General features: G+C 42.3%; 1 protein-coding gene across 7 annotated transcripts in view; it reads left to right on the top strand.

Moving 5' to 3' along the window:
* HABP4 (hyaluronan binding protein 4) overlaps nt 1–23,599 on the top strand; it is a 42,599-nt gene that overhangs the window by 2,209 nt on the left and 16,791 nt on the right. For 6 of the 7 annotated variants that reach the window (XM_075828825.1, XM_075828827.1, XM_075828823.1 and 3 more), the window contains exon 2: nt 22,216–22,476. In XM_075828825.1, the coding sequence (XP_075684940.1) occupies nt 22,216–22,476 (261 nt within the window). Of the gene's footprint in view, nt 1–21,791; nt 21,890–22,215; nt 22,477–23,599 lie in introns of those variants that run through there. The other variant, XM_075828829.1, reaches the window with a different exon arrangement.

The following is a 23,599-nucleotide window of genomic DNA, read 5'->3' on the forward strand; positions in this document are numbered from 1 at the left end:
GATTTAGCCAAGTGTCCTTTTGCATTGGGCTGGTATGTTGGTATTACCTTTTCTAGAATAGCGTAGAAGGCTATACTATTCCGTCCGGGGGGGATACCAAAATATAACGTATACCACATGGTTTTTACACGGGAGCCTATGGGTAATGGATGCCACTCTGGCATCTGTCACTGGTATATGTTAAATGTATACCATTGGGAGCTCCTGACATCACTGTCCTTTTATGGACAGCAGGAGCGCTGCTGGAGTCCCAGGGCAGTGCGCTAGCTCATTCTCTGCCTGGGCACTAGGAAAGCTGACTTCACTGTTCCTATCACCAGAGTCCCTGAGCAGAGCCTCAGCTAGTTCTCTGCCTGGGGTCCCAAGCACTGCTCCTGATGTCATAGCCCACAGCGCTGGAGTCCCTGGGCGGAGCGCTAGTAGATACTCCGGCCTTGGGAAAGCTCCTGGTGTCACTGTCTATATGCAGTGAGTTCAGGAGTTTTCCCAGGGCCGGTGCCTAGGGGACGTATGCTATACACTGGGATATGTTTGGGCCATTTGTCGGGGGTCTAATGTGGGATGAAGGGGACGGTGAGGGTAGGCCATCTGTTTCTTATGACTGGATAACCCCTTCAGGACACCATGTTTTGGGCTTGAGGACATGGCAGATTTGTTCAAATCTGACATGTTTCTTTGTGGTAACTCTGGAATGCTTTTACATATCCAAGTGATTCTGAGATGTTTTCTCCTGACATATTGTACTTTGCTAGTGAAGATTTGGTCGCTTTAAATTCAGTATTTATTTGTGAAAAAACACAAATTTAGAGAATTAGCAAAAATTAGCCTTTTTCTAAATTTAAATGTATCTGCTTGTGAAACAGATAGTATTACTAAACAAAAGTTACTGCTTTACATTTGTCTTGTTTGTTTTGTTTGCATCGTTTTTTTTTTTGAATGTCCTTATTTTTCCAGGATGTTACAAGGCTTAGAACTTTAGCTGCTATTTCTCACATTTTCAAGAGTTTCAAAAGGCTATTTTTATTTTTTTTAGGGATCCGTTCAGATCTAAAGTGACTGAGGGCCTTGTATATTAGACCCCATCACCCCATTTTAAAAACTGCACCCCTCAAAGTATTCAAAACATTCAGAAAGTTTCTTCACCCTTTTAAGCGTTTCACAGGAATCGACACAAAGTAGAGGGAAAATTTACAAATTTCTATTTTTTATTTTTTTCCTCCTAACCATTTTACCAGAGAAACAACTCAATATTTATTGCCCATATTCTGCAGTTCCTAGAAATATCCCATATGTGGCCCTAGTGTTCTAATGGACTGTAGAAGAACAGGCCTCCGAAGCAAAGGAGCACCTTGAGGATTTTGGGGCTTTTTACTTTTGAAAGATATTTTAGGCACTATGTCCAGTTTTAAGAGATCTTGTGGTGCCAAAACAGTGGAAACTCCCAAGTGACCCCATTTTAGAAACTGCACCCCTAAAGGAATTTCTTCTAGGGGTATATAGTTAGCATTTTGACCCCATAGGGATTTTGCTGAATTTAGTGGTATTAGGCTGAGAAAACAAAGCTACTTTTAAGGAATAAAGGAGATGAAGGCCATCCTTTGTAAAGCAACTTCTCCCGGTTACGGCAATATGCCATAAGTGGTCATACACTGCTGTTTGGACACACGGCAGGGCTAAAAGGAGCTATTTGCCTTTTGGAGCTCAAATTTTGCTGGAATGGTTTTTGGGTGTCATGTTGCATTTGCAAAGCCTCTGAGGTACCAAAACAGTGGAAATGTCTCAAAAGTGACCCTATTTGGCAAACCACACCCCTTAAGGAATCTATCTAGGGGTATAGTGAGCATTTAGACCCCACAAGTCTTTTGCAGAATTTATTAGAATTGGGCCGTGAAAACGAATATCAACTTTTTTTTTTCCCAACTAAAAGGTTGCATTTCTCAAATATACCCTCCATGACAGCACATTGGAGGTTGAATCTCTACCCCTAACAGGGACAGTAACACACAAAAGGTTAAATAGCCCCTCCCCACCTGTGTTTTTCCTGTCCCTGCTAGGGGCATACAAGAGGTTACTGCTCTTGTAGCCGTGAAGATTCAACAAAACTGTCCTTCCTTACAGCCTGGTCTTCGGTTCAGTTACCTGTTCCCTAGCTCTAGTATAAGGCCTCTGGTCTTGTGCTGCCTCTCCTGTGCCTCTGGGTGATGCTGAGGGTGCTGAACAAGCAGGCTCTGGTCCTCCTGTAGCTCCCCAGCCTGACTTCTTTGTGGACTCTCCTCCTTACTCGCGTGTGTTTCACCTTTGGACCACACGCCTTACTCCTCCGGATGTAGTGGGAGTACGTACTTCTGGTCGTGCGTGTGACGCACGTCCGGAGCACTGCGCGTATGCAGAGGAGAGATTTTAGACTTCCTCCAGATGGGCAACTCCAGGGTACCGGGGGGTGGGGGATTTAAACACTACCAGACTACAGGAAGATCTCCATCAGGTAATGTTTTTACTCTTGCCATGATGACAGGACATGAGGTTCTGAACCATGCGTGCTCCCAGCTTCAGTAAGTAATCTGGCTATGGGTTTATCTTCCCTATACATGTTATGGGTCTTATTTTTCCTTGTCTGTTTTTTTTTTTTTTTTTTTTTGACACCCCCAAAGAGTTATTTTCTAAAAGGGAGTCCGTATCGGAAATGTGCGATATGTTTCAAGAAGTTGTAACCTACTAACAAAAAACCTTTTTGTCAACATTGCACAGATAAAATTATTAGGGAAGAACAGCCCTCTTTAATTGATGAAATTATAGGTATTGTAAAGCAGGAAGTTCAGGCCTCCTTTACTTCCTGACTCAAACATCTGTACCGTCACCTGCACCTAAAAGGAGGAAATTGATGATAGCAACTCATATTTCTTCTTTATCAGAAGGTTACTTAGAAGGAGAATTGTCAACCCCCTGGATTGAGGTAAAAAAAATATTATTTTCCGGCTGAATTTACAGACAAATTAATATATGCTGTTAGAGCAACGATGGACATAGTTTCATGAATCTGGTTCTGGACACCACAAAATATTTGCGGGGTTTAGGCCTAAAAAAACTACTAGTTTTTCCCATTCCTAAAAACCTAAAGTCTCTTATAGAAGAGGAATGCTCACACCCAGAGAAAAGGCTATCCCTGCCTCTGGAAATAAAGGACAGATTCTTTCTTGATGAAGAGGATATTAAAGGTTGATCAGAGGTGCCCAAAATAGACAAACAGGTGGCAAAAGTGGGTAAGAAGACTACTTTACCCTTTGCAGAATCTTCTCCGCTTAAAGATCCCCTAGATAGGAAAGCTGACAGTTTATTGAAAAAGATCTGGGAAGCCTCAGCAGCCCTTCAACAAATTAACATTGGCGCCATGTGTGGCAAGAGCAATGTATAGATGGCTCAACCAATTAGAAGACAACTTAAAAGGAGTTACCCCTGGAGAGGATATCCTAACCTTGCTACCACTCCTACAGGATTCTTAGCTGACTCATCAGTATCGGTCAAAGTGGCAACCAGAGCTGGCGGTTTATCAAATACCACCAGACTTTCTCTGTGGCATAAGATGTGGACTGGGGATCCACTCTCAAAGCAAACAATGATGTGCTTTACCCTTCCAGGGAGAATGTCTGGTCCCATCTTGGACACGATATTAGAAAAGGCTGCCAACATAAAAAGACCTTGCCAGAGCCAAAGATAACGGACTATTTCTCGTCCCTTTCGCAGCTACAGTCAGGACTTTAGAGGAAAGGGAAAGACTGGATGCTGGAGTTATGCAAAAAGTGGTAGAGGAAGAAATATTTTCTCCAATCAAAATAGACAACTGGATAGGCAATGACCCCAGGGCTGTGAGGGGCAGGCTGTCAGGATTTCTTCCCCAGTGGAAACCGGTCACCATAAACCAATGGATGCTGAGCACTATTTCAGACTATTACAGGATCGCGTCTTCTGCCTATCCTCCCAAAAAATTATTGATCACTTCTCTCCCCTCCAGCCCTTTGCAACAAAGGGAATCCAGAAATTACAAGAGATGGCTGTAGTTTCTCCTGTCCCAATAGAGGAAATGGGGGACAGTCACTACTCAACTATTCCTAGTAAAAAAACAAACCGTGGATTATCACATTTATAATAAATCTGAATCCACTAAATCACTTTATAGTATATAATTGTTTAAAGATGGAAATAATCTGATCATCCATCCCACTAATAGGTCAGAACAGCTCTATGGCAACTATCTACAGGATGCCTATTACCATATCCCTCTTGAATTTAGGATAGATTATAAACCTCAATCCAATCTCTCCTTCTCTCAGAAGAATATTTCTAGGTTTTCTCCTGGATTCACATCAGCAGATGTCATTTCTCCCTCCAGAGAAGAAATATGTGCTAATCCGAAAGATATCCTTGTTTCAGAAAAAAATCAGATATCTATAAGACAAGTGATGTCTATACTGGGGTCCATGACCTTATGCATTCAGGCAATCCCATGGGTGCAAGATCACTTAAGGATGTTGCAGGTGTTTAGTACTTTCAGAATGGGACAGATCTCCCTCATCTTTAGGACAAGAAAATCAGATTACCCATAGGAGTGAATCATTCATTAAATTGGTGGACACGCAGAGGAAATTTAAATCAAGGAGTAGCCTGGCATCCTCCCCCTGTGACTGCCATCACCACAGATGCCAGCAAAAGAGGCTGGGGAGCAGTGGTCTCCCACTCATCATTCCAGGGAGTCTGGCCTCAGCCAGAGACATCACTCATCCAACTTTCTGGAACTCCGAGCAGCTCTGGAAGTATTCAGGGTATCGAATGTCTTACAAGCGGCTCTAATATAAAAATGTATTCCGACAATATAACTGCAGTGGCCCACTTTAGATTCTGGAGGTTTTTCCTCCTTGATTCATCTGCTCAAATCTTCAACTGGGCAGAACATGTAAAATCCATCTCTGCCCTCCATCTAAAAGGGTCTCTAAATGTAAAGGCAGACTTCCTAGAACACTCTGCACATTTTGCATCGCCATGTTCAGAGAGCTTTTTATTAAAACATTTTTACATTTTTTTTTTGGCAAGAAAGGTGACCAAAAACCAGCAATTGTGCCAATTTTACTATTTTCTGCTGGTCAATATGGTTACTGCGATACCATATGTATATATTTTTATAATTTGCAGCGTTTGCACAATAAAATCCCTTTTTTATAAACTATTTTTTGCGTCCCCATATTGAGCCATTTTTTTTTATTTCTTTTTTTTTTTTGTCAAAGCTGTAAGGCCTCATGCACACATCCTTCACCATTTTGACATCTATTTAAAACTGAAACCACATGGCTGTGCTACCGCTTTTAAATGTTCTGTTTTAAGATCCAGCTTGTGTTGAATGCAGGGAATTTTGGCATGCCCTGCCGTTGCTTAGCAACGGATCCATGAAAAACATACGGCACATGGATGCCTTCTGTGTGCTGTCCATTTATTTTTTTTAATCCATAGACTTCAATGGGCCCAGTAACTGAACGACTGACAAAAGTAGGACATGCACTACTTTTGACGGACCGGACGAACACAGCAATCAAAACAAAGCAAGTGTGCATGGCCCCATAGAAATGAATGTCAGGGTGCCATTGGTTAAAAAAACGGATAGCACCCTGAAGAAAATAACTGAAGGGGGCATGAGGCCTTAGGGCTTGTTTTTTGCAGGATGCGTTGTAGATTTTTATTTGCACTCTTACTAATACGTATAGGGGAAACAAGCAGTTTTTGTAAGGCCTTGTTCACACAGTGCTCAAAGACTTAAACGTGGTTTTGTAGAGCGCTCTTTAACCCCTTCCCGACATGTCGTATGGATACGTCATGGAAAGCCAGTGCTTCCTGCATTTTGCTGTAGCCATACGACAAATGGTGGACCGCGGCTCAGATGTGGAGTGTGCCACCATCGCCGGATGTCAGCAGTATCTTACAGCTGACATCCGGCTGTAATGGCAAGGACAGAAATTTGCTTCCATCCCTGCCATTAACCCCTTTAATTCAGCGCTCAAACGCGATCACTGCATTTAAGCTGTTTGCAGCTCACCGGAACCCCAGCAATGAAATTGCTGGGGTTCTGGTGGCTGCAATAGCAACTGGCCTCCCAGTCTGCATAGCACGGAAGCCATCCAGGACCCGTCTGGCAGCTGAGCCTGAAAGACTTCCGTAGCCGACGGCAAGATGGCTCTGGCTCAGGAACTGAGCCGGCGTCGGCGGTGGATACATCCACCTTTAACGGCAGGAACTGGAGACAGCTCCGATCCTTGCCATTAACCCCTTAGAGCGATAGCTTGCGATCACCGCATCTATCTTAAAGGTTGCTATCAGATCGCCAGCCCTGCCACGCAATCGGGGCTAGCTGCTGCTATGGCAACAGGAGACCTAACAATGCCCTTCTGCTCTGCCATTACGGAAGCCGATAAGGCCCCGCCAGGAGGCAAAGACGAATCGGCTTGCTGAGAATGAATGGCTGACAGATCTATTACATTCCACTACATAGGTAGTGCAATGTATTAGAAAAACAAACAGTTGGACCTTCAAGTCCCCTAGTGGGACTTGAAGAAAAGTGTAAAAAAAAGTTCTAAAACCTGTAATAAAATAAAACACAATTGCCCTGTTCCCTTATCAAGTCCTTTTTATTATTGGAAAAAATAAAGCATACATATTTGGTATAGCCACATCCGTAACGGCCTGAACTATAAAAATATTGTTCCACGCGGTGAACAGCGTGGAAAAAAAAAGCAAACTATACCAGAATTTTTTATTTTTTTGGTCACTTTTCCCTACAAATATTGGAATAAGTGATCAGTCTTGCATAAAACAAGCCATCATACAGCTCCGTCGATAAAAATTACAACTTTATGGTTCTCACAACTTGGCGACAGAAAAAATACTACGTCTAACAAAACAATTAAATTAAGGCTTCTATAAGTCAGGAAATAAAAAATATGCAGTTGTGCCCGAGGAACATTTCTTCTGTTTCAAGAGGTGAATTATCAAGGCCCTAAAATTAGGGAACTAGGTAGGGTAGGGCCCAAACATATTTGCTGGAAGCGAGGGTGCCCGAATTATACCAGGACAACACTTCGCACCTTTTGCAGTGTGGGGAATTTTGCTGGGGAGTGTGGACCAAAAGGGGGATAAGTAAGGACACCACTTATCAGTGCGGCATTGGCAGGATTCACAGCGTAACACATATATGGATTATCTTATTGGTTTTTAACACCATTATTATACCACCTGACTATGCCCTGATGTATTCTGCCCAGCTTACATATGCCCCCACATTATAAACTGAATCACCAGCAATACACAAACAAAACTACTACGAAGCAAATCCACGCTCCAAAAGCCAAATGATGCCCTCTCAACCCTACAGCGTGTGTTAACCGCAGTTTACTTCCACATATATGGCATCGCCATACCCGGGAGAACCCTTTTAACCATTTTTGGGGTGGCACAAGCTGGGCACTACATATTTGCCATTGAAATGACCTATCTAGGGGAAAATTAATTTTTACGTTGCACAATCAGCAGCGCAATACTTTCTGGAGAAGACCTGTGGAGTAAAGATGCTCACTACACCTCTTAATAAATGCCTTTTAGGGGTGAAGTTTCCAAAATGGGGTCACTTTTCAGGGGTTTCTTTTTATTACTTCACATCAGGGCCTCTGCAATTGTGAACCAAAACTTTGTAAATCGCCAAATTAGGCCTCAATATTGCATGGTACTCTTTCACTCCTGAGCCCTGTCAAATCCAGGCAAAAGATTTGGGCCACATGTAGGGTGTTTCTAAAACGGAAACACCACATAATAATTAGCTGTCTTGTTATGGTGGCACAAGCTGGGCACCACATATTGGCAGATCTATAGAAAAAAATCCCATTTTCACTCCAAGTGCACACTAATTTCCACAACCTGCGGGTTAACATGCCCACTACTCACCTAGGTGAATACCTTGAGGGGTGTAGTTTCCAAAATGGGGGGTCACTTCTGGGGGGGTTCCACTGCTTTGGTCCCACAGTGGCTTTGCAAATGCGACATAGTGCCCAGAAACCAATCCAGTAAAATCTTCACTCCTTCCCTTCGGAGCTCACTGTGCCCAACAAGCAGTTGATGACCACATATGGAGTATTGCCGTACTCTGAGAAATTGCTTTACAAATGCTGGGGTGTCTTTATTTATTTATTTTTTCTCCAATTTGAGAAAATGAATTTAATTTATCTAAATCTACATCTTATTGAAAGGATTGTTTTTATTTTCACTGCCCTATTCTAATGAAGTCTATGAAACACCTGTGGGGTCAAAATGCTCACTACATTCCTAGTTGAATTCCTCAAGGGGTATAGTTTCCTAAATGGGGTCACTTGTGGGGGGTTTCCACTGTTCTGTCCCCTCAAGGGTTTTGCAAATGCGACATGCCCTCCGTAAACCATTCCTGCTAAATTTGAGCGCCAAATATTGCTCTTTCCCTTCTGAGCCCTGCTGTGTCTCCAAACAGCCATTTATGACCGCATGTGGGGTATTGTTTTACTCGGGAGAAATTGCTTTACAAGTGTTGCAATCCCCTTTTTTTTTTTTTTTTTTTTTTTTTTTGGCTAAACCTACATTTTCTTTTAAAAAATGTAGATTTTAATCTTTACGGCTTCCAATAATTTCTGCAATGAATCTGTGAGGTCAAAATGCTCACTATACCCCTAGACAATTTCCTTGTGGGGACCTAGTTTCCCAACTGGGGTAACTTTTGGAGGGCTTCCACTGTTTTGGCACCGCAAGAGCCCTTCAAACCTGATGTGGTGCCTAAAATATATTCCCAAAAATCCTCTTAGGTGCTTCTGAGGCCGGTGCTTCCGTCTGTTACCACACTAGGGCCACATGTGGGATATTTCCTAAATCTGCAGAACCTGGACAACAAATATTGAGTTGTTTCTCTGGTAAAACTTTGTTACAAAAAAAATGGATTAAAAATGAATTTCTACAAAAAAAATTTGTAAATTTCACCTACTTTGCTTTAATTCCTGTGAAACAACTAAAGAGTTAAACTTTCCAAATGCTGTTTTGACTACCTTTAGGGGTGATTTTTTTTTTTTTTTTTTTTTTTTTTTTTAAATGGGGTGACTAATTGGGGGTTTTTAATATATGGCCCTCAAAGAAACTTCACAACTGAACTGGCCCTTGTAAAAAGCATTTTGAAAAATTAAAAGTATGTTAAAAAAAAAAACTACGTCAATCTAAAGTAGATATATGGGGGATGGTAATTAGCAACATTTTTGTGTGGTATAACTATCTGTCTTACAAGCAGATCCATTTAAATTTAGAAAAATGCTTTTTACAATTTTCCGTAACATTTTTGGTGTTTTTCACAATTAAATACTGAACATATCGAGCAAATTTTGCCAGTAACAAAGTCTAATTTGTCACGAGCTAACATTCTCAATCGCTTGGATAGGTAAAAGCATTCTGAAGTTGTTACCGCATAAAGTGAAACGTGTCAGATTAGGCGGTCAGGAAGGTCAAGTGGGAAGGGGGTTGAAATACAGGCTTTTTGCACATAATTAGGACTCCCATTAATTATGGGAGTTAGGTGCTTTTTACACACCAAGAATTGACCTGATGCAGCTTTTTTTATTTTTTTTTTTTAAACTGTTTTTAAAGAGGCTCTGTCACCAGATTTTGCAACCCCTATTTGCTATTGCAGCAGGTCAGCGCTGCAATGTAGATTACAGTAACGTTTTTATTTTTAAAAAACAAGCATTTTTGGCCAAGTTATGACCATTTTTGTATTTATGCAAATGAGGCTTGCAAAAGTCCAAGTGGGCGTGTTGAAAAGTAAAAGTCCAACTGGGCGTGTATTATGTGCGTACATCGGGGCGTTTTTACTTCTTTTACTAGCTGGGCGTTCTGACGAGAAGTATCATCCACTTCTCTTCACAACGCCCAGCTTCTGGCAGTGCAGACACACAGCGTGTTCTCGAGAGATCACGCTGTGTCGTCACTCACAGGTTCTGCATCGTGTCAGACGAGCGAGGACACATCGGCACCAGAGGCTACAGATGATTCTGCAGCAGCATCAGTGTTTGCAGGTAAATCGATGTAGCTACTTACCTGCAAACGCTGATGGGCACATAGTCTTTAATGGAAATCTGAATGTCGAGCTTTTTCACTTTCACAATGTAGGAAAAAGCACCCCAACATTTGTGAAAGCGACTTCTAGAGTATGGCTATACCCCATATGTGGCCAAATGTTTTTCAGTAGAAATTAATTAACCCTTTAGGACTGATCCATTTGTATTTTTTATTGTATTTATTTTGGGATTTTTCCCCCTTCCTGCCTTCTAAGAGCCATATATTTGTAAAAAAAATATAAAAATAGGACCATCGGCGCTGCACGATGAGACAGAAGATTAGACGACTTGGATGACCATCATGGAAATATTTAATGAAGGGCTACGCGTTTCGACACCGAACTGGTGTCTTCATCAGGCCAGTACAAACTGTGCAGAAACATCATACATTTATATACATACTGGGAAGCAAACAAGAACCGCCAAAAACACAGCAGGTCAAGGGTCAGATACAATACAAATTTAAACACATAAAAGAAAAAACAATGATAGCTAAAAATATGGTGTGATAACACCACATCAGACACAAGGTACATATGTTAATAAATAAACGCTAAAACATTAAAGGCATTGGCCGAAAAAACAATACGGCTCACCTTGCCGATTTTGTATGAGGCGAAACATTAATAGAACTTTACCTAAGTGGTCCCAATCGTAACCACAGCGGTAAGTAGTTGATACTTATCTATATTGAGCATAGGTTATTGGTAAAAAATGCACTAAAAAAGCTGGATTTCAATGCCGCTGGAGTGGCGTCCCCGGTTGCCTAGCAACCTATGCTCAATATAGATAAGTATCAACTACTTACCGCTGTGGTTACGATTGGGACCACTTAGGTAAAGTTCTATTAATGTTTCGCCTCATACAAAATCGGCAAGGTGAGCCGTATTGTTTTTTCGGCCAATGCCTTTAATGTTTTAGCGTTTATTTATTAACATATGTACCTTGTGTCTGATGTGGTGTTATCACACCATATTTTTAGCTATCATTGTTTTTTCTTTTATGTGTTTAAATTTGTATTGTATCTGACCCTTGACCTTTGACCTGCTGTGTTTTTGGCGGTTCTTGTTTGCTTCACAGTATGTATATAAATGTATGATGTTTCTGCACAGTTTGTACTGGCCTGATGAAGACACCAGTTCGGTGTCGAAACGCGTAGCCCTTCATTAAATATTTCCATGATGGTCATCCAAGTCGTCTAATCTTCTGTCTCATCGTGCAGCGCCGATGGTCCTATTTTTATATTTTTTTTACAAATATTTTCGGGACAACAAACCCCATTTGTTGTGATTTGGACTTGGCAGCAGCAGTTTCATTACCACCACTATCCTTGTGTCCTTGGGCCAGGTGAGCAGTTTCTCTAACAAGTTTGCTCCTCTGCCCCATCCTGCTTTTACTTTGCACCATGTGGCGCCGTGTCTCCTTTTATTTCCAATTTTAGTTTTCTAAGAGCCATGGCTTTTTTTTTTTCTTTAAAACGTGTTTTTTTTTTGTTCTGAGACTCCATACGGTGACACCAAATTTATATGGTGGTTTTTGTTTTAATATATTTTACAAAGTATAAACCCTTTATTTAAAAAATAAAAAAAATTTGTTTCGCCACATTCTTCGAGAGCCATAACTTTTTTTAAAAAAATTGCGTGATTGCAAGGGCTTATTTTTTGGGAGACTAGCTGTAGTTTTTTGTATTAGTACTGGTTTTCATGTGTTTTTTTTTTTTTTTTTTTTCTTTTTTTGTGAAGGTGACCACAAAACTGCGCTTTTGGCGTTTTGAATTCATTTACGGCCTTCACCATGTGAATTAAATAATGGTATATTGTAATAGTTAAAACTTCGACAGACACAGCGATACCAATATTTATTCTTTACATTACTTTAGAGGAAAAGTGAGGACTTTAAATATAATTTATTTTTTTCACTAATAACAAACTATTTGACATTTTATTAGTCCCCCATAGGGTCTAATAAATACCCTAGTGTAATACACTGCAATACTAATGTATTGCTGTGTATTGTCATTTTTACAGGCTTCTGTAACAGCACGATTGCTGTTTCTGTCCATTAGTCCCGGGTGTCAGCTGTAATACACAGCTGTAACCCACAGCGTATTTCACGGGCTCCGCGCATGAGCCTGCTCCAAACATCACCCTGCACTACATCATGGTGTGTGACAGTGTTAATGTGCAGCGGATGGTTCAAAGTGAAAATTACAATTTTCCACTGATATGCCATTTTAGTGCACATTTTGTGCCCAGTATGTGCCACTGAAGACAAATATCTCCTTAAATGTTTATCTGGTTCTCCCGGGTATGGCGATGCCATATCCAAAATGTCAGGTCCGTATTTCAGGGTATCTTCCTTTCCCCTGTTATTTCACACCGAATAACCACCTCTGTAAATTGAAAGCTGAAGGCATGCCTGGAAAGAAGTACACCACACAGACAAATGTTGGTAGACCTCTTTCCCTCAGTCCAGCAGGAAGCGAACTGACTTTATTCAGAACAAAAACACAGGAAAAGATACATGCCTCCTCCCTAGGGATGTGGGAGTGCCCAAGCCCCCACCAGCTTCTCAGCTGCATGTTCTCACTCACTCTTCTTGCATTCCAGGGGGCGGTGTCTTCCATAGGTGTGTCCGACATGAACAAAGAACTTATATAGTATCAGTATATTACACAAAGAACTGAAATGTATATACATGTGTGAGGATAATATTTTTGCAAACAATATACATGGTAATGATCCCTGACAGTAGATGTAAACTGCTGTTGGAGCCTTACATAGTAACCAGAGCGCCATTTTGCTCTTGGTGCGCAGTTTTTGCTTGGTAGTGGTTGTTTGGGGTTTCACTGGTATTTCAGTTTATAATGTGGGGGCATATGCAAGCTGTGCAGAGTACATCAGGGTATAATAAATAATAATTCATAGCTATGTGGCCAGTGTTGCACTGATAATGTTTATCTGCATTTGGAGCACTCTGCACACTGTCTCCATATCCCATATTCTGAGAGCCAGAACTTTTTTTGTTTTTTCTCCAATGGAGCGTTGTGAGGGCTTCTTTGTTGCCGGACAATCTAGTTTTCATTGGTACCTTTTTGGGGTACATGCATGTTTTTTTTTTTTTTTGTTAGGCAAGCCACATGACTAAACACCAAGCGATTCTAACTTTTTCTTTTTTTTCTTATGGCACTCACCCTGGTCTATAAATGAAAATGTAACTTTTTTGTGGGTCTATACAATTACGGCATAACTATATAGTTGTTTTGTTTTTGTTTTTTTGCTACGTATGCAAAATTTACTTTCTTTATAAAAAAAAAAACAAATTTTTTTTTTTTTTTATCACCAGAGCCTTAACTTTTTTTTTTTTTTCTTTATTTGTTCCACTAGGGGGCTTGAAGACTCTCGGCACTGATTGGTACCTCGGTATTGTAATGTGCTTATCGGCAACAGGGAGAGTAGGGCAGACAACCTGCACAGTTAACTACAGCGTGGTGTTACACTTAGGGATGTCACGATACCAGAATTTGGACTTCAATACCGATACTTTGTGTAGTATTTCAATACTCCATACCAAAACAATACTTTTACCACCAATAATATGGATAAATACATTTTGAACCTCCATGTGCCTCACATTAATGGTAATTCCATCATGTTTCTCAGTCATAATGGACAACGTTGGGTACATGATGGGGTTAAAAACTATTTGAGGCACATGGAGGTTCAAAATTCATAATCCTCATTATACTCTTATTTTTTTAACTTCAATGTACTGGCGTATCTATATGCCAGTACATTGACCGGATAGTACACAGGCAGTTAAGGCATACTTAGTTATGTCCTAACAGAATATATGGTCAGACAGCCCTGGGGTCCTTCAGTTGCCTGTGACGCAATCCAAAGGGCACCCGCCGCAAACCCACCCCCCCCCCCGCCCTGTCGGTTTTTTGTTTTTTTTTCCCCTGAATGCTGCACTCAGCTTTGATAGCAGCATACAGTGGAATAGCAGAGGTTTGTCTGATCTCTGACGCAGGGCAGTGGTTGTGTAATACGCACGAGGTGACACGGTTGGCGCAGCAGTGGGCGCCGGCACTGAAGACCGAACATGGGGGTGTTTTGCAGTGCGCCCGCCATGTTCTGTCTTCAGTGTCGGTGCTCATTAGTGCAGCGCCGGCCACATCACATGCTAACCGCGCACACTTGTCCGGACTCGGGAGCGGGGCAATGGCTGTATTGCACAACCGCAGCCCCGCTCATAGTCATGTGTTACTTTACTAAGCTGTATACATGAAATAACAGTATCTGACCGTTTGAGGGTGCACGGTATCGAAACCGTATCGAAGTTTCGATGTATCGTGCATTCCTAGTTACACTGCAGCGGCGGTTAACTTAAAGTGCAGAAGTAACGCACCTTGACTTGCAGTTAACTAACTGCTTGCCTGCATGTGCTGTTATATCAAGGTGCGGGAAGGGGTTAAGTGGTCTTGTGTTGCCAGAACAATGGAAACGCCCCTAGAAAGACACCTTTGGTAAACTACACCCCTCAAGGAATTTATGGAGTGGTATAGTGGGCATTTCGGCACCACAGGTTTTTTGTTTTTTTTGCTGAATTTATTGGAGCTGGGCTGTGATGTGGTTTTTTTTTTTTGTTTTTTTTTCCTACCAAAATGTTGCATTTTATTTTCACAAGGAATAAAGGAGAAAAGCACCCCAAAATTTGTAAAGCCATTTCTCCCTAGTACGGCGATACCCCATATGTGATCATAAACTGCTTTTTGGACATGAGCGCCACTTGGCATGCAGTTTTTGCTTGATAGGTTTTTGGGCACCATGTTGCGTTTTCAGCAAACCTGAGTTACCAGTTCAGTAGAAACCCCTATAGTGACTCCATTTAGGAAAAGACACCCTTCAGGGCATTCATCTAGTGGTGTAGTGGGTTTTATTCTAATTAGTCAGTGAAATAAACTTTTTTTTTCTTTTTTTTTTTTTCCAAGAATATAGTTTTTAGGTCCCAATTTTTTATTTTCACAATGGGTAATAGGAGGACAAACATCACACAGTGCTACTCCATTTCTCCCGAGTATGGCAATACTCCATATGTGGCCCTAAACTGTTTGGTCACATGGCAGAGCTCTATTTGGAAGGAGCGCCGTTTGACTACAGTGGAAAACCCTGAAGTGACCCATGTTGGAAACTACATGCCTTAGGATATGTTCCCACACACAGGATACGCTGCAAGATTTCTACAACAGAAAATCTGCAGCAGAATCTCTAGAAAAAGACTGGTAAATCTGCACCTAAGGACTTATTTACACGAACTGGTGCTTTTTGTGCACGTAAAAAACGCTGTGTTTTGCGTGCATTGCAGTTCCATGTGTCATCAGTGTTTGGTGCGTGTGTGCTTTATTTTTGCGCGTATGGCACGTGGTTTTGACGTTTACAAAATGAGAAGGTGTTTTTCTTTCCCATTTCTTGAGCAACTGTTGCACGAATCACGCACAGCACACGGATGTGCGTCCGTGTGCTGTCCGTGATTTTCACGTACCTATTGACTTCAATGGGTGCGTTATGCGCAGAAAATGCTCAAGTATAGGACATGCAGTGAGTTTAACGCATCGGAAACGCTGTGTGAAAAACAATGTCTGAACGGTCCCATTGACTTGTATAGGTCCGTGTGACGTGCGTTCTTTTAAAACGTGTAAGGCCCCATGCACACGAATGTAAAAACGCCCGTAATTACGGGCTATAATTACGGTACGTTTTTACGGGCCCATGGACTTCTATTGGCCCCGGGTACCTCCCCGTATGCTTACGGGAAGGTGCCTGTGCCGTTGAAAAATATAGAACATGTCCTATTTCAGGCTGTAATAACGGCATGGGCAGGCCCATATAAGTCTATGGGGCTCCCGTAATTACGGGTGACTACGTGTGTGCACCCGTAATTACGGGAGCGTTGCTAGGCGACGTCAGTAAATAGTCACTGTCCAGGGTGCTGAAAGAGTTAAGCGATCGGCAGTAACTCTTTCAGCACCCTGGACAGTGACTTCCGATCACAATATAGATCAACCTGTAAAAAAAGACGTTCATACTTACCCAGAACTCCCTGCTTCTTCCTCCAGTCCGGCCTCCTGGGATGACGTTTCAGCCCATGTGACCGCTGCAGCCAATCACAGGCTGCAACGGTCACATGGACTGCCGCGTCATCCAGGGAGGTCGGACTGGATGTCAAGAGAGGGACGCGTCACCAAAACAACTGCCGGGTAAGTATGAATTTCTTACTTTTTCTGCGGAAAGGCCTGCTCCTCTCTATCCTGCACTGATGGAGAGAAGGGGCTGCTGATTAGTGCAGTGCAATTTTGCAGCGAAAACGTGCGCGTAAATACGGGTGACCAAGGACCCGTATTTACGGGAGGACAAAAATAAATTTGTGTGCATGGGGCATTACACGGACGTGAAATACGCTCGTGTAAATAAGGCCTTATAGTGCGTTTTTCCTGCTCCTATTGCTGTGGAAGCGCTGCGTTTTTCCACAGCAGTTTTACCTATGGATTTAGTGGTTATAGCAAAGTATATGTGCACCTGCGGCTTTTACTGCGTTTCCATTGTAAAAACCTAAATCTGTTGCGAATTTTCTGCTCCCTATTGAAGTCTATGGGCCAAACAACCAGCATCTCCACACAGAACACGCAGCATAAATTGACATGCTGCGGAATTTAACGCACAGCAGACCACTTTCCGCACGAATTGTGTGGTTTTCCCGCAGCGTGGGCATGAGATTTTCTAAATCTCATTCACTTTGCCTCTACTGTAAATGCTGCAGAATTTTTGCACAGTTCCGTTGCAGAAATTCCACCGCGTTTACGTTATGTGGGAACCCAGTCTCAAGGCATTCATCATTTGCCTGGACATATGACCGGGCTTAGGAGTGAAAGAGCACAATGTGCATTTGAGGCATGTTTTTGGGATTTTCACAGTATTGGCCCACAATTGCAGGCCTCTGAGGTCAAACCGTAAAACAAACCCCTAACTAGTCACCCATTTTGGAAACTGCACTTTTTTTAAGTGGTGTAGTGAGCGTTTTGACCCCACGTGGGTTTTTTTTTTAAATTTGAAATTAACAGTGAATGGTGCAAAGTGAAAATTGCAGTTTTCCAATGTTATGACCTTTTAGTGCACAATATCTTGTGCCCAGTTTGTGCCACTGCAGACAAATATCTCAAATTGTAAAGTGGGTTCTCCTGGGTATGGGAATGCCATATGTGGACGTATAATGTATGTGCTGTTTGGGCACACTGTAGGGCTCAGAACGGAGGCAGTGCCATTTGACTTTTGGGGCTCAAATTTGCTTGGTGGGTTTTACAGGTATTTCAGTTTAATATGTGGTGGCGTATGTAAGCTGTGCGCAGTACGTCTGGGTATAACAATGGGGTATATCAGATGTTTGGCCGTTGGTGCACTGATAAATCGTGCCTGATCTTATCCCCCTTTTTGGAACACATTCTGCACGTTTTGTCCTATTTTATTTTTATTTTTTCGCCAACAGGCATGTGTGTGAAGGCTTATTTTTTGCGGGACAACCTGTAGTTTTCATTCACACTATTTTGGCGTACATGTGGCTTTTTGATTACTGTGTTTTTGGGACTATAAGACGCAGTTTTTAGCAAGAATAAATCTTGATAAAAAGTCCCTGCGTCTTAGTCTGCAGCCAAGGGCTGGGCCCCATGACTGCTTCGTTACTTAACTCCTTCCTGACCCATGACGTGCCGGCACATCATGGAGCGGTGGGGGGATGATGTATGGAGCAGGCTCACGCGCTGAGCCCACTCCATACGCTGCAGGTATCCGCTGTCTTTTTACAGTGGCCACGCTGCTCTAACGGCCAGGAACAGCAATTTCGCTGTTCCTGGAAGTTTAAAGGGCTTGTGCCATAAAACGCATGTATTCCCTATCCACAGGATAGGGGGTACATGTGTGATCGATAAGGAGAACAGGGACGAAAGTCACCAAGACCGCTGTGAGAAGCTGTGACTTCCGTTCTGTGTCCGGCAGCTTCATAGAGATCAATGGGATTCTTCTGCGCATGCGCGAGCGGCTCTCCATTGATCTCTATGGAGCTGCGGAACAGATAAGCCGGACACAGAACCTGGAAGTCCAGGCTTCTCATGTAGCGCTTTGGGTGACTTTCGGTCCCCTGTTCTCATCACTGGGGGTCCCAGCAGTCAGACCCCCAGTGATCTCACATGTAGCCACTATCCTGTGGATAGGGTATACACGTGTTTTATGGAAAACCCCTTTAACTAGTTAAATGCGACTGCTGCATTTATAGAGGTTTTTCTAATAAAATGTGTAAAAACAAAAAACAAAAAAAAAAAAAACCTTTTTCCTTAAAGAGGCTCTGTCACCAGATTTTGCAACCCCTATCTGCTATTGCAGCAGATAGGCGCTGCAATGTAGATTACAGTAACGTTTTTATTTTATAAAAACGAGCATTTTTGGCCAAGTTATGACCATTTTCGTATTTATGCAAATGAGGCTTGCAAAAGTACAACTGGGCGTGTTGAAAAGTAAAAGTACAACTGGGCGTGTATTATGTGCGTACATCGGGGCGTTTTTAATACTTTCACTAGCTGGGCATTCTGATGAGAAGTATCATCCTCTTCTCTTCAGAACGCCCAGCTTCTGACAGTGCAGATCTGTGACGTCACTCACAGGTCCTGCATCGTGACGGCCACATCGGCACCAGAGGCTACAGTTGATTCTGCAGCAGCATCAGCGTTTGCAGGTAAGTCTATCTTACCTGCTGATGCTGCTGCAGAATCAACTGTAGCCTCTGGTGCCGATGTGTCCTCGCTCGTCCGACACGATGCAGGACCTGTGAGTGACGTCACAGATCTGCACTGTCAGAAGCTGGGCGTTCTGAAGAGAAGAGGATGATACTTCTCATCAGATCAACATCAACACTTCCTCCTAGTGTTTTGTCAGAGGACTTATTCTCCAGAGCCCATCCTCCTGCTCCAAAGAGGTTTAAGCTGCTCTGGGAGTTCCCTGGCCAAAGTCCATCTCCATATTTGCTACGCCTTTATAGCAAGATCACACTATGCATGGAAGGGGAGAAGCTGTAGGATGCTGATGGGACAGCCAGCAGACTCCATCCCCAGTGAAACCTCAGTGTTACCGCCTCTCTGGCTAGTATAGCCTAATAAGCATAATAAGAAAAATGGCTCATAACTCAAAGTAAAAAAACTGATTGAGATACAAATTACACTGACATTATCAGTGTTGACGGCACCTATGACGTGAGGTATTTGGGCTTAACTGAAATGGTGACAGGTACTCTTTAAGACAAATTGAATGGACAGAAACACTGGGCTTTGTCAGCTTTATCTCCCATATAGTCGGAAATGCGTCTGGTTCCAAATCGGACACTAATCTCCTCCAGAATCTGACCCTTGCCAGCATTCAGGCTTAGAGGACCCTAGCGAAGACTTCCCTTTTGCTGCTCCACCTGAGGATGATGGGAAATATTACTTTGCCTCCAAACACACAGACTCTTTTTAAGGGCCATAAGAAATACAATGAAAATTGAAGCAACCAAAGAACATATCTGTGCAGGATGTAATGTTTGCCGGTTTTAAAACAAGTGTAGTGTTCCCAACTAGTGACTGTTCAGTCTCTTAAGAATGAATTGGAAGAGTCAAAAAAAATTATCCATTCCAGGTGAGATTAGAAAACTTTTCCATTTAATGACTAGGATGTCCAAGATTAGTAAGAGATCCCTAAGACTCCTACGCAGGTGGCTAAGGTAACTAAAAAGACTCCACTGCCGTTCAACTCCTCACAACTAAAAGACCCCACAGATAGAAAAACTGAAAGTCTGCTTAAATGTTCTTGGGAGATGTCACCAGCTTTACCAAAGACCCACGTGAATCTAGCCACACAAGTTGCAGAAATATTTATTTAGAACCTCCAACTAGAAGACAGTTTAAATGACAAGACGCCAAGTGATCAGATTTTATTTCTGTCCTCTTCTGCTAAAGATGGCGACCGCTTTCATGAATAATGCTTGTGCTTAGTTGGTCCAAGTGATAGCAAAATCAGCATCTCTCTACAAGAAGAGCACTATGGCTAAAGATGTGGCAGATATCTCCATCAAAACTGGCATTCCTTTTGAAGGAGAGGAAGTTGTGTATTTGGGCCAGCCTTAGAAAAGATACTGGAGAAAAGTTCAGCCAAGAAAAATTCTCCCAGGCTGCAATTTCTTTAGTTCATTCTATAGATTGTCAGGGGTGCTGTCAGTTGGACCTCCAATCAAACCTTGATGGCCTATCAAAGAATTAGGCCATTAATGTTTGGCTCAAAAAAAGTACCAAAAAACGTGTGATCCTGGAGTTGGGCTGTGCTCACATCTGCATCAGGGCTCCATTCCATCGCAATCTTCCATTGTCAGGGCTCCGCTCCAAACTGAAACCAAAGGCTTCAGTTTCTATCACCATTGGTGACCTGGTGCCAATGGTTTCCATTTGTCTCCGTTGTGCAGGGGTTCTATCGTTTTGACGGAATCCATAGCATAGTCAACTACGCTATCGTCAAAACGACGGAATCCCTGCACAACGGAGACAAACAGAAACCATTGGCACCGGATCAGTCGCATTGAAATCAAGGTCGTAACGGAGCCCTGATGCAGATGTGAATGTAGTCTTAAAGTCAGAAGTGGATCCAAAAGGTAGGAAATGTATAAAGACTTATGCATTTCCTTTTTGTGTCCACTCCTGTGTGGCTAAAAAAAACAAACTCTTCCTCTAAAAACCATCAAAAAAAGCTTGATCCTGGCCTAAGGGTGGGTTCACATTCGCTAGTTTTTGCTACTTTCATCTGAAAAGACTTTTCAGATATCCATGCACCTGCTACAGAAACATCCCAATTCAGATGACGAACATACTTTCAGTCCCAGAATTACCTGCTCAATTTACTGACTAGAAACGCTACGGCTACTTTCACAAGGCAGTGTTTCATTCAATAGTTTACGTTCGTATTTGGAAGCCAAAACTAGGAGTAGAATCTAGTGCAAATATATAATGGAAATATTTGCACTGCCTTCAGTGTTTTAACTCGCAAAAACTGAAGCAAAGTACTGCCTAGCGAAAGTGGCCTAAATGGACACTACGTTTTCAAAGTACTATTCTTAACTAAAAGTTTATCTGATTTAAACAAACTTTGTAGTTTACTGTCTAAAATGTAGTTTTATTCATGCTAATTCTGTGTAACGTTACTGCCACTAGGTGCTTCCCTTCCAGTAATTTGCTGTCCACCTAACCCCCCCCCCCCCCCCCCGTTTAAGCAAAATCGGTCCCTGGTTACGAAGCAGAACTGATGGTCTGTGGGTATTGTGGGTAGGTCCCTTTACTGCCAGCTAATAGAAGTCTATAAAGAAGGGAGGTGCTGGAGGGAGAGTCAGATGCTGCCCATAGAAGTCTAGAAGGAAGGGGGAGCAGAAAGACAGACTTGTATTGCACCATCTGATAAGAGTTCTATCTCACTCCAGTGCTGGATTATCAGCTACACTGCTCATAACTGCTGTATAATCTCCTCGTGTGTGTATTTTTTATTGATTTTCTTGTGTGTGTGCAGTGTAGCAGATTTGATAGCCATTAGGCTCTGCCCACTGGTGCAGATAACTGCGAATAAGAGAGCCTCACGTGGAAAACTGCTAAAGGCAGTGCGAGTCATATAATGGTAAGTTATTCCTCATGTACACATGACCGCTTATTCAGTTTGTTTTCTTATTAGGTACACTTTAAAGGGAAATTCCAGTGAATGTATAGCGCACATGTGGCAAATGTGATAATTCCTTTCTTTGCCATCCTAATGACTAACTTGGCCCTGCCTTTTGATACGCTTTTGCCTAAATATGTTCTGGACCGTGCATATCGTCCAAATGTATTGAGTCTTGTAAAACCACCCTAGATGGGGCCTATAGAGGTGGATGGGCACTATATCATGGATCCTCACGCCATGTATCTTTAATACAGGCCTTATATTTGGTATTTATCTCTTTGCAGGAGGCATGAAGCAAACACAAGGGAGCCCTGTTTCTACCACTATGCAGGAAGCTTTTGGCTGTGCGGTGGAAAACCGCTTTTTCCAACTTCTGGATGATGAGTCTGATCCCTTAGATTTTCTACATCAGGCATCAACTGAACTTGGTCGTAAGAAGAAAAAAGAAGATGCGGCATCTAAAAAAGCTGGCAACCAAAAGGGCAACAAAAAAGAATCCCAGAAGGACAGAAAAATAATCGCCGCAAGCATCACGGAGGCCCCAGGTTAGTATGTGGGCCTGATCATGTCATAACTGAAATGGTGCGTCTAGTATACTATGTCCTCTTAGTACAACACAATTATGTACTAGTTCCAGTCATCACACGCTAGATGGGTGAGTGATGTCTTATGACTTATGATAGTTTTAGGGTGGATTCAAACAGCGATATTTTTATTAAAAAATATATAATAATAATGTAACACCAGTTTGAAGGAGGCACAATGGTGGCGTCACAGTGGTTTTGTTTTTTTACCACGGATATTCTGATCTCACAAATAGGTTTGGTTTACAGCATAACGTGCGTTAGAGCAGGTTCTACTGAAACAGAGCATTATCGCTTAATAAAGTGTTTTCATAAATGGGAATCTCAAATGTATTGTTTAACATCTCCAACAGCATTGACTAGGGTTTCCGTGCCTCCCATTTACCTGCTGGTTGTTTCCGGTCCCTTTGCTCTTCACAGTCAGGAATGGTTCCTCATGTCCCAATGGCAGCAGCTTCTGGGCTGGTGCAGAGAATGGGAGCACCATGCCACCGCAGCACTACCCTCCCCATTCTGGCCATAAGGCTCTGTTTCTGGCTTGCTCATCTGAGCGACTGGTGAGGGATTATGGCTGCACACGCAGCTTAGAAGTAGGCCAGAGATTCAGTCTTGGTTTGAGAAACTCTCTTCCTAGTTACCCGTTTTTGGACAAGGATTCAGAGTTGCATATCAAGAACAGTGTGGTAGTCCATCCCCATTTTCCCTAGTTAAAAAAAACAACTGCTTTGGCTGTTCTGAGCAGGCAGCTGTAGCTTGTTGCTTGTCTGTATTCATATCTGCTGTTCCTGAAACCTCTGATTGTCCGTTCATCTGGCAAGTCCTTCAGATCTTTGCAGAGCCTCCAGTCTGTTTTCTTCTCGGATAGAAAATGTGCTATTTGTAGACTGGCTGTTTCTTACAAGAAACCCTAGTGTTTAAAGAGGAATGGGGTCCAGTACACTTAAAGGCTATGTAAACCTTTTAAAAAAATAAATATATAAAAATTTGTTTTTTAATCATCTGGTGCAACTTTATTTTTTTTTTTTATAAAAATGTATTTAACTTCTTGATGCAGCTGCTCTGTATACAGAGCAGTTGTATATCA

Source organism: Rhinoderma darwinii, chromosome 1 (genome assembly GCF_050947455.1).
Source record: "Rhinoderma darwinii isolate aRhiDar2 chromosome 1, aRhiDar2.hap1, whole genome shotgun sequence".
Classification (NCBI taxonomy): Eukaryota; Metazoa; Chordata; class Amphibia; order Anura; family Rhinodermatidae; genus Rhinoderma; species Rhinoderma darwinii.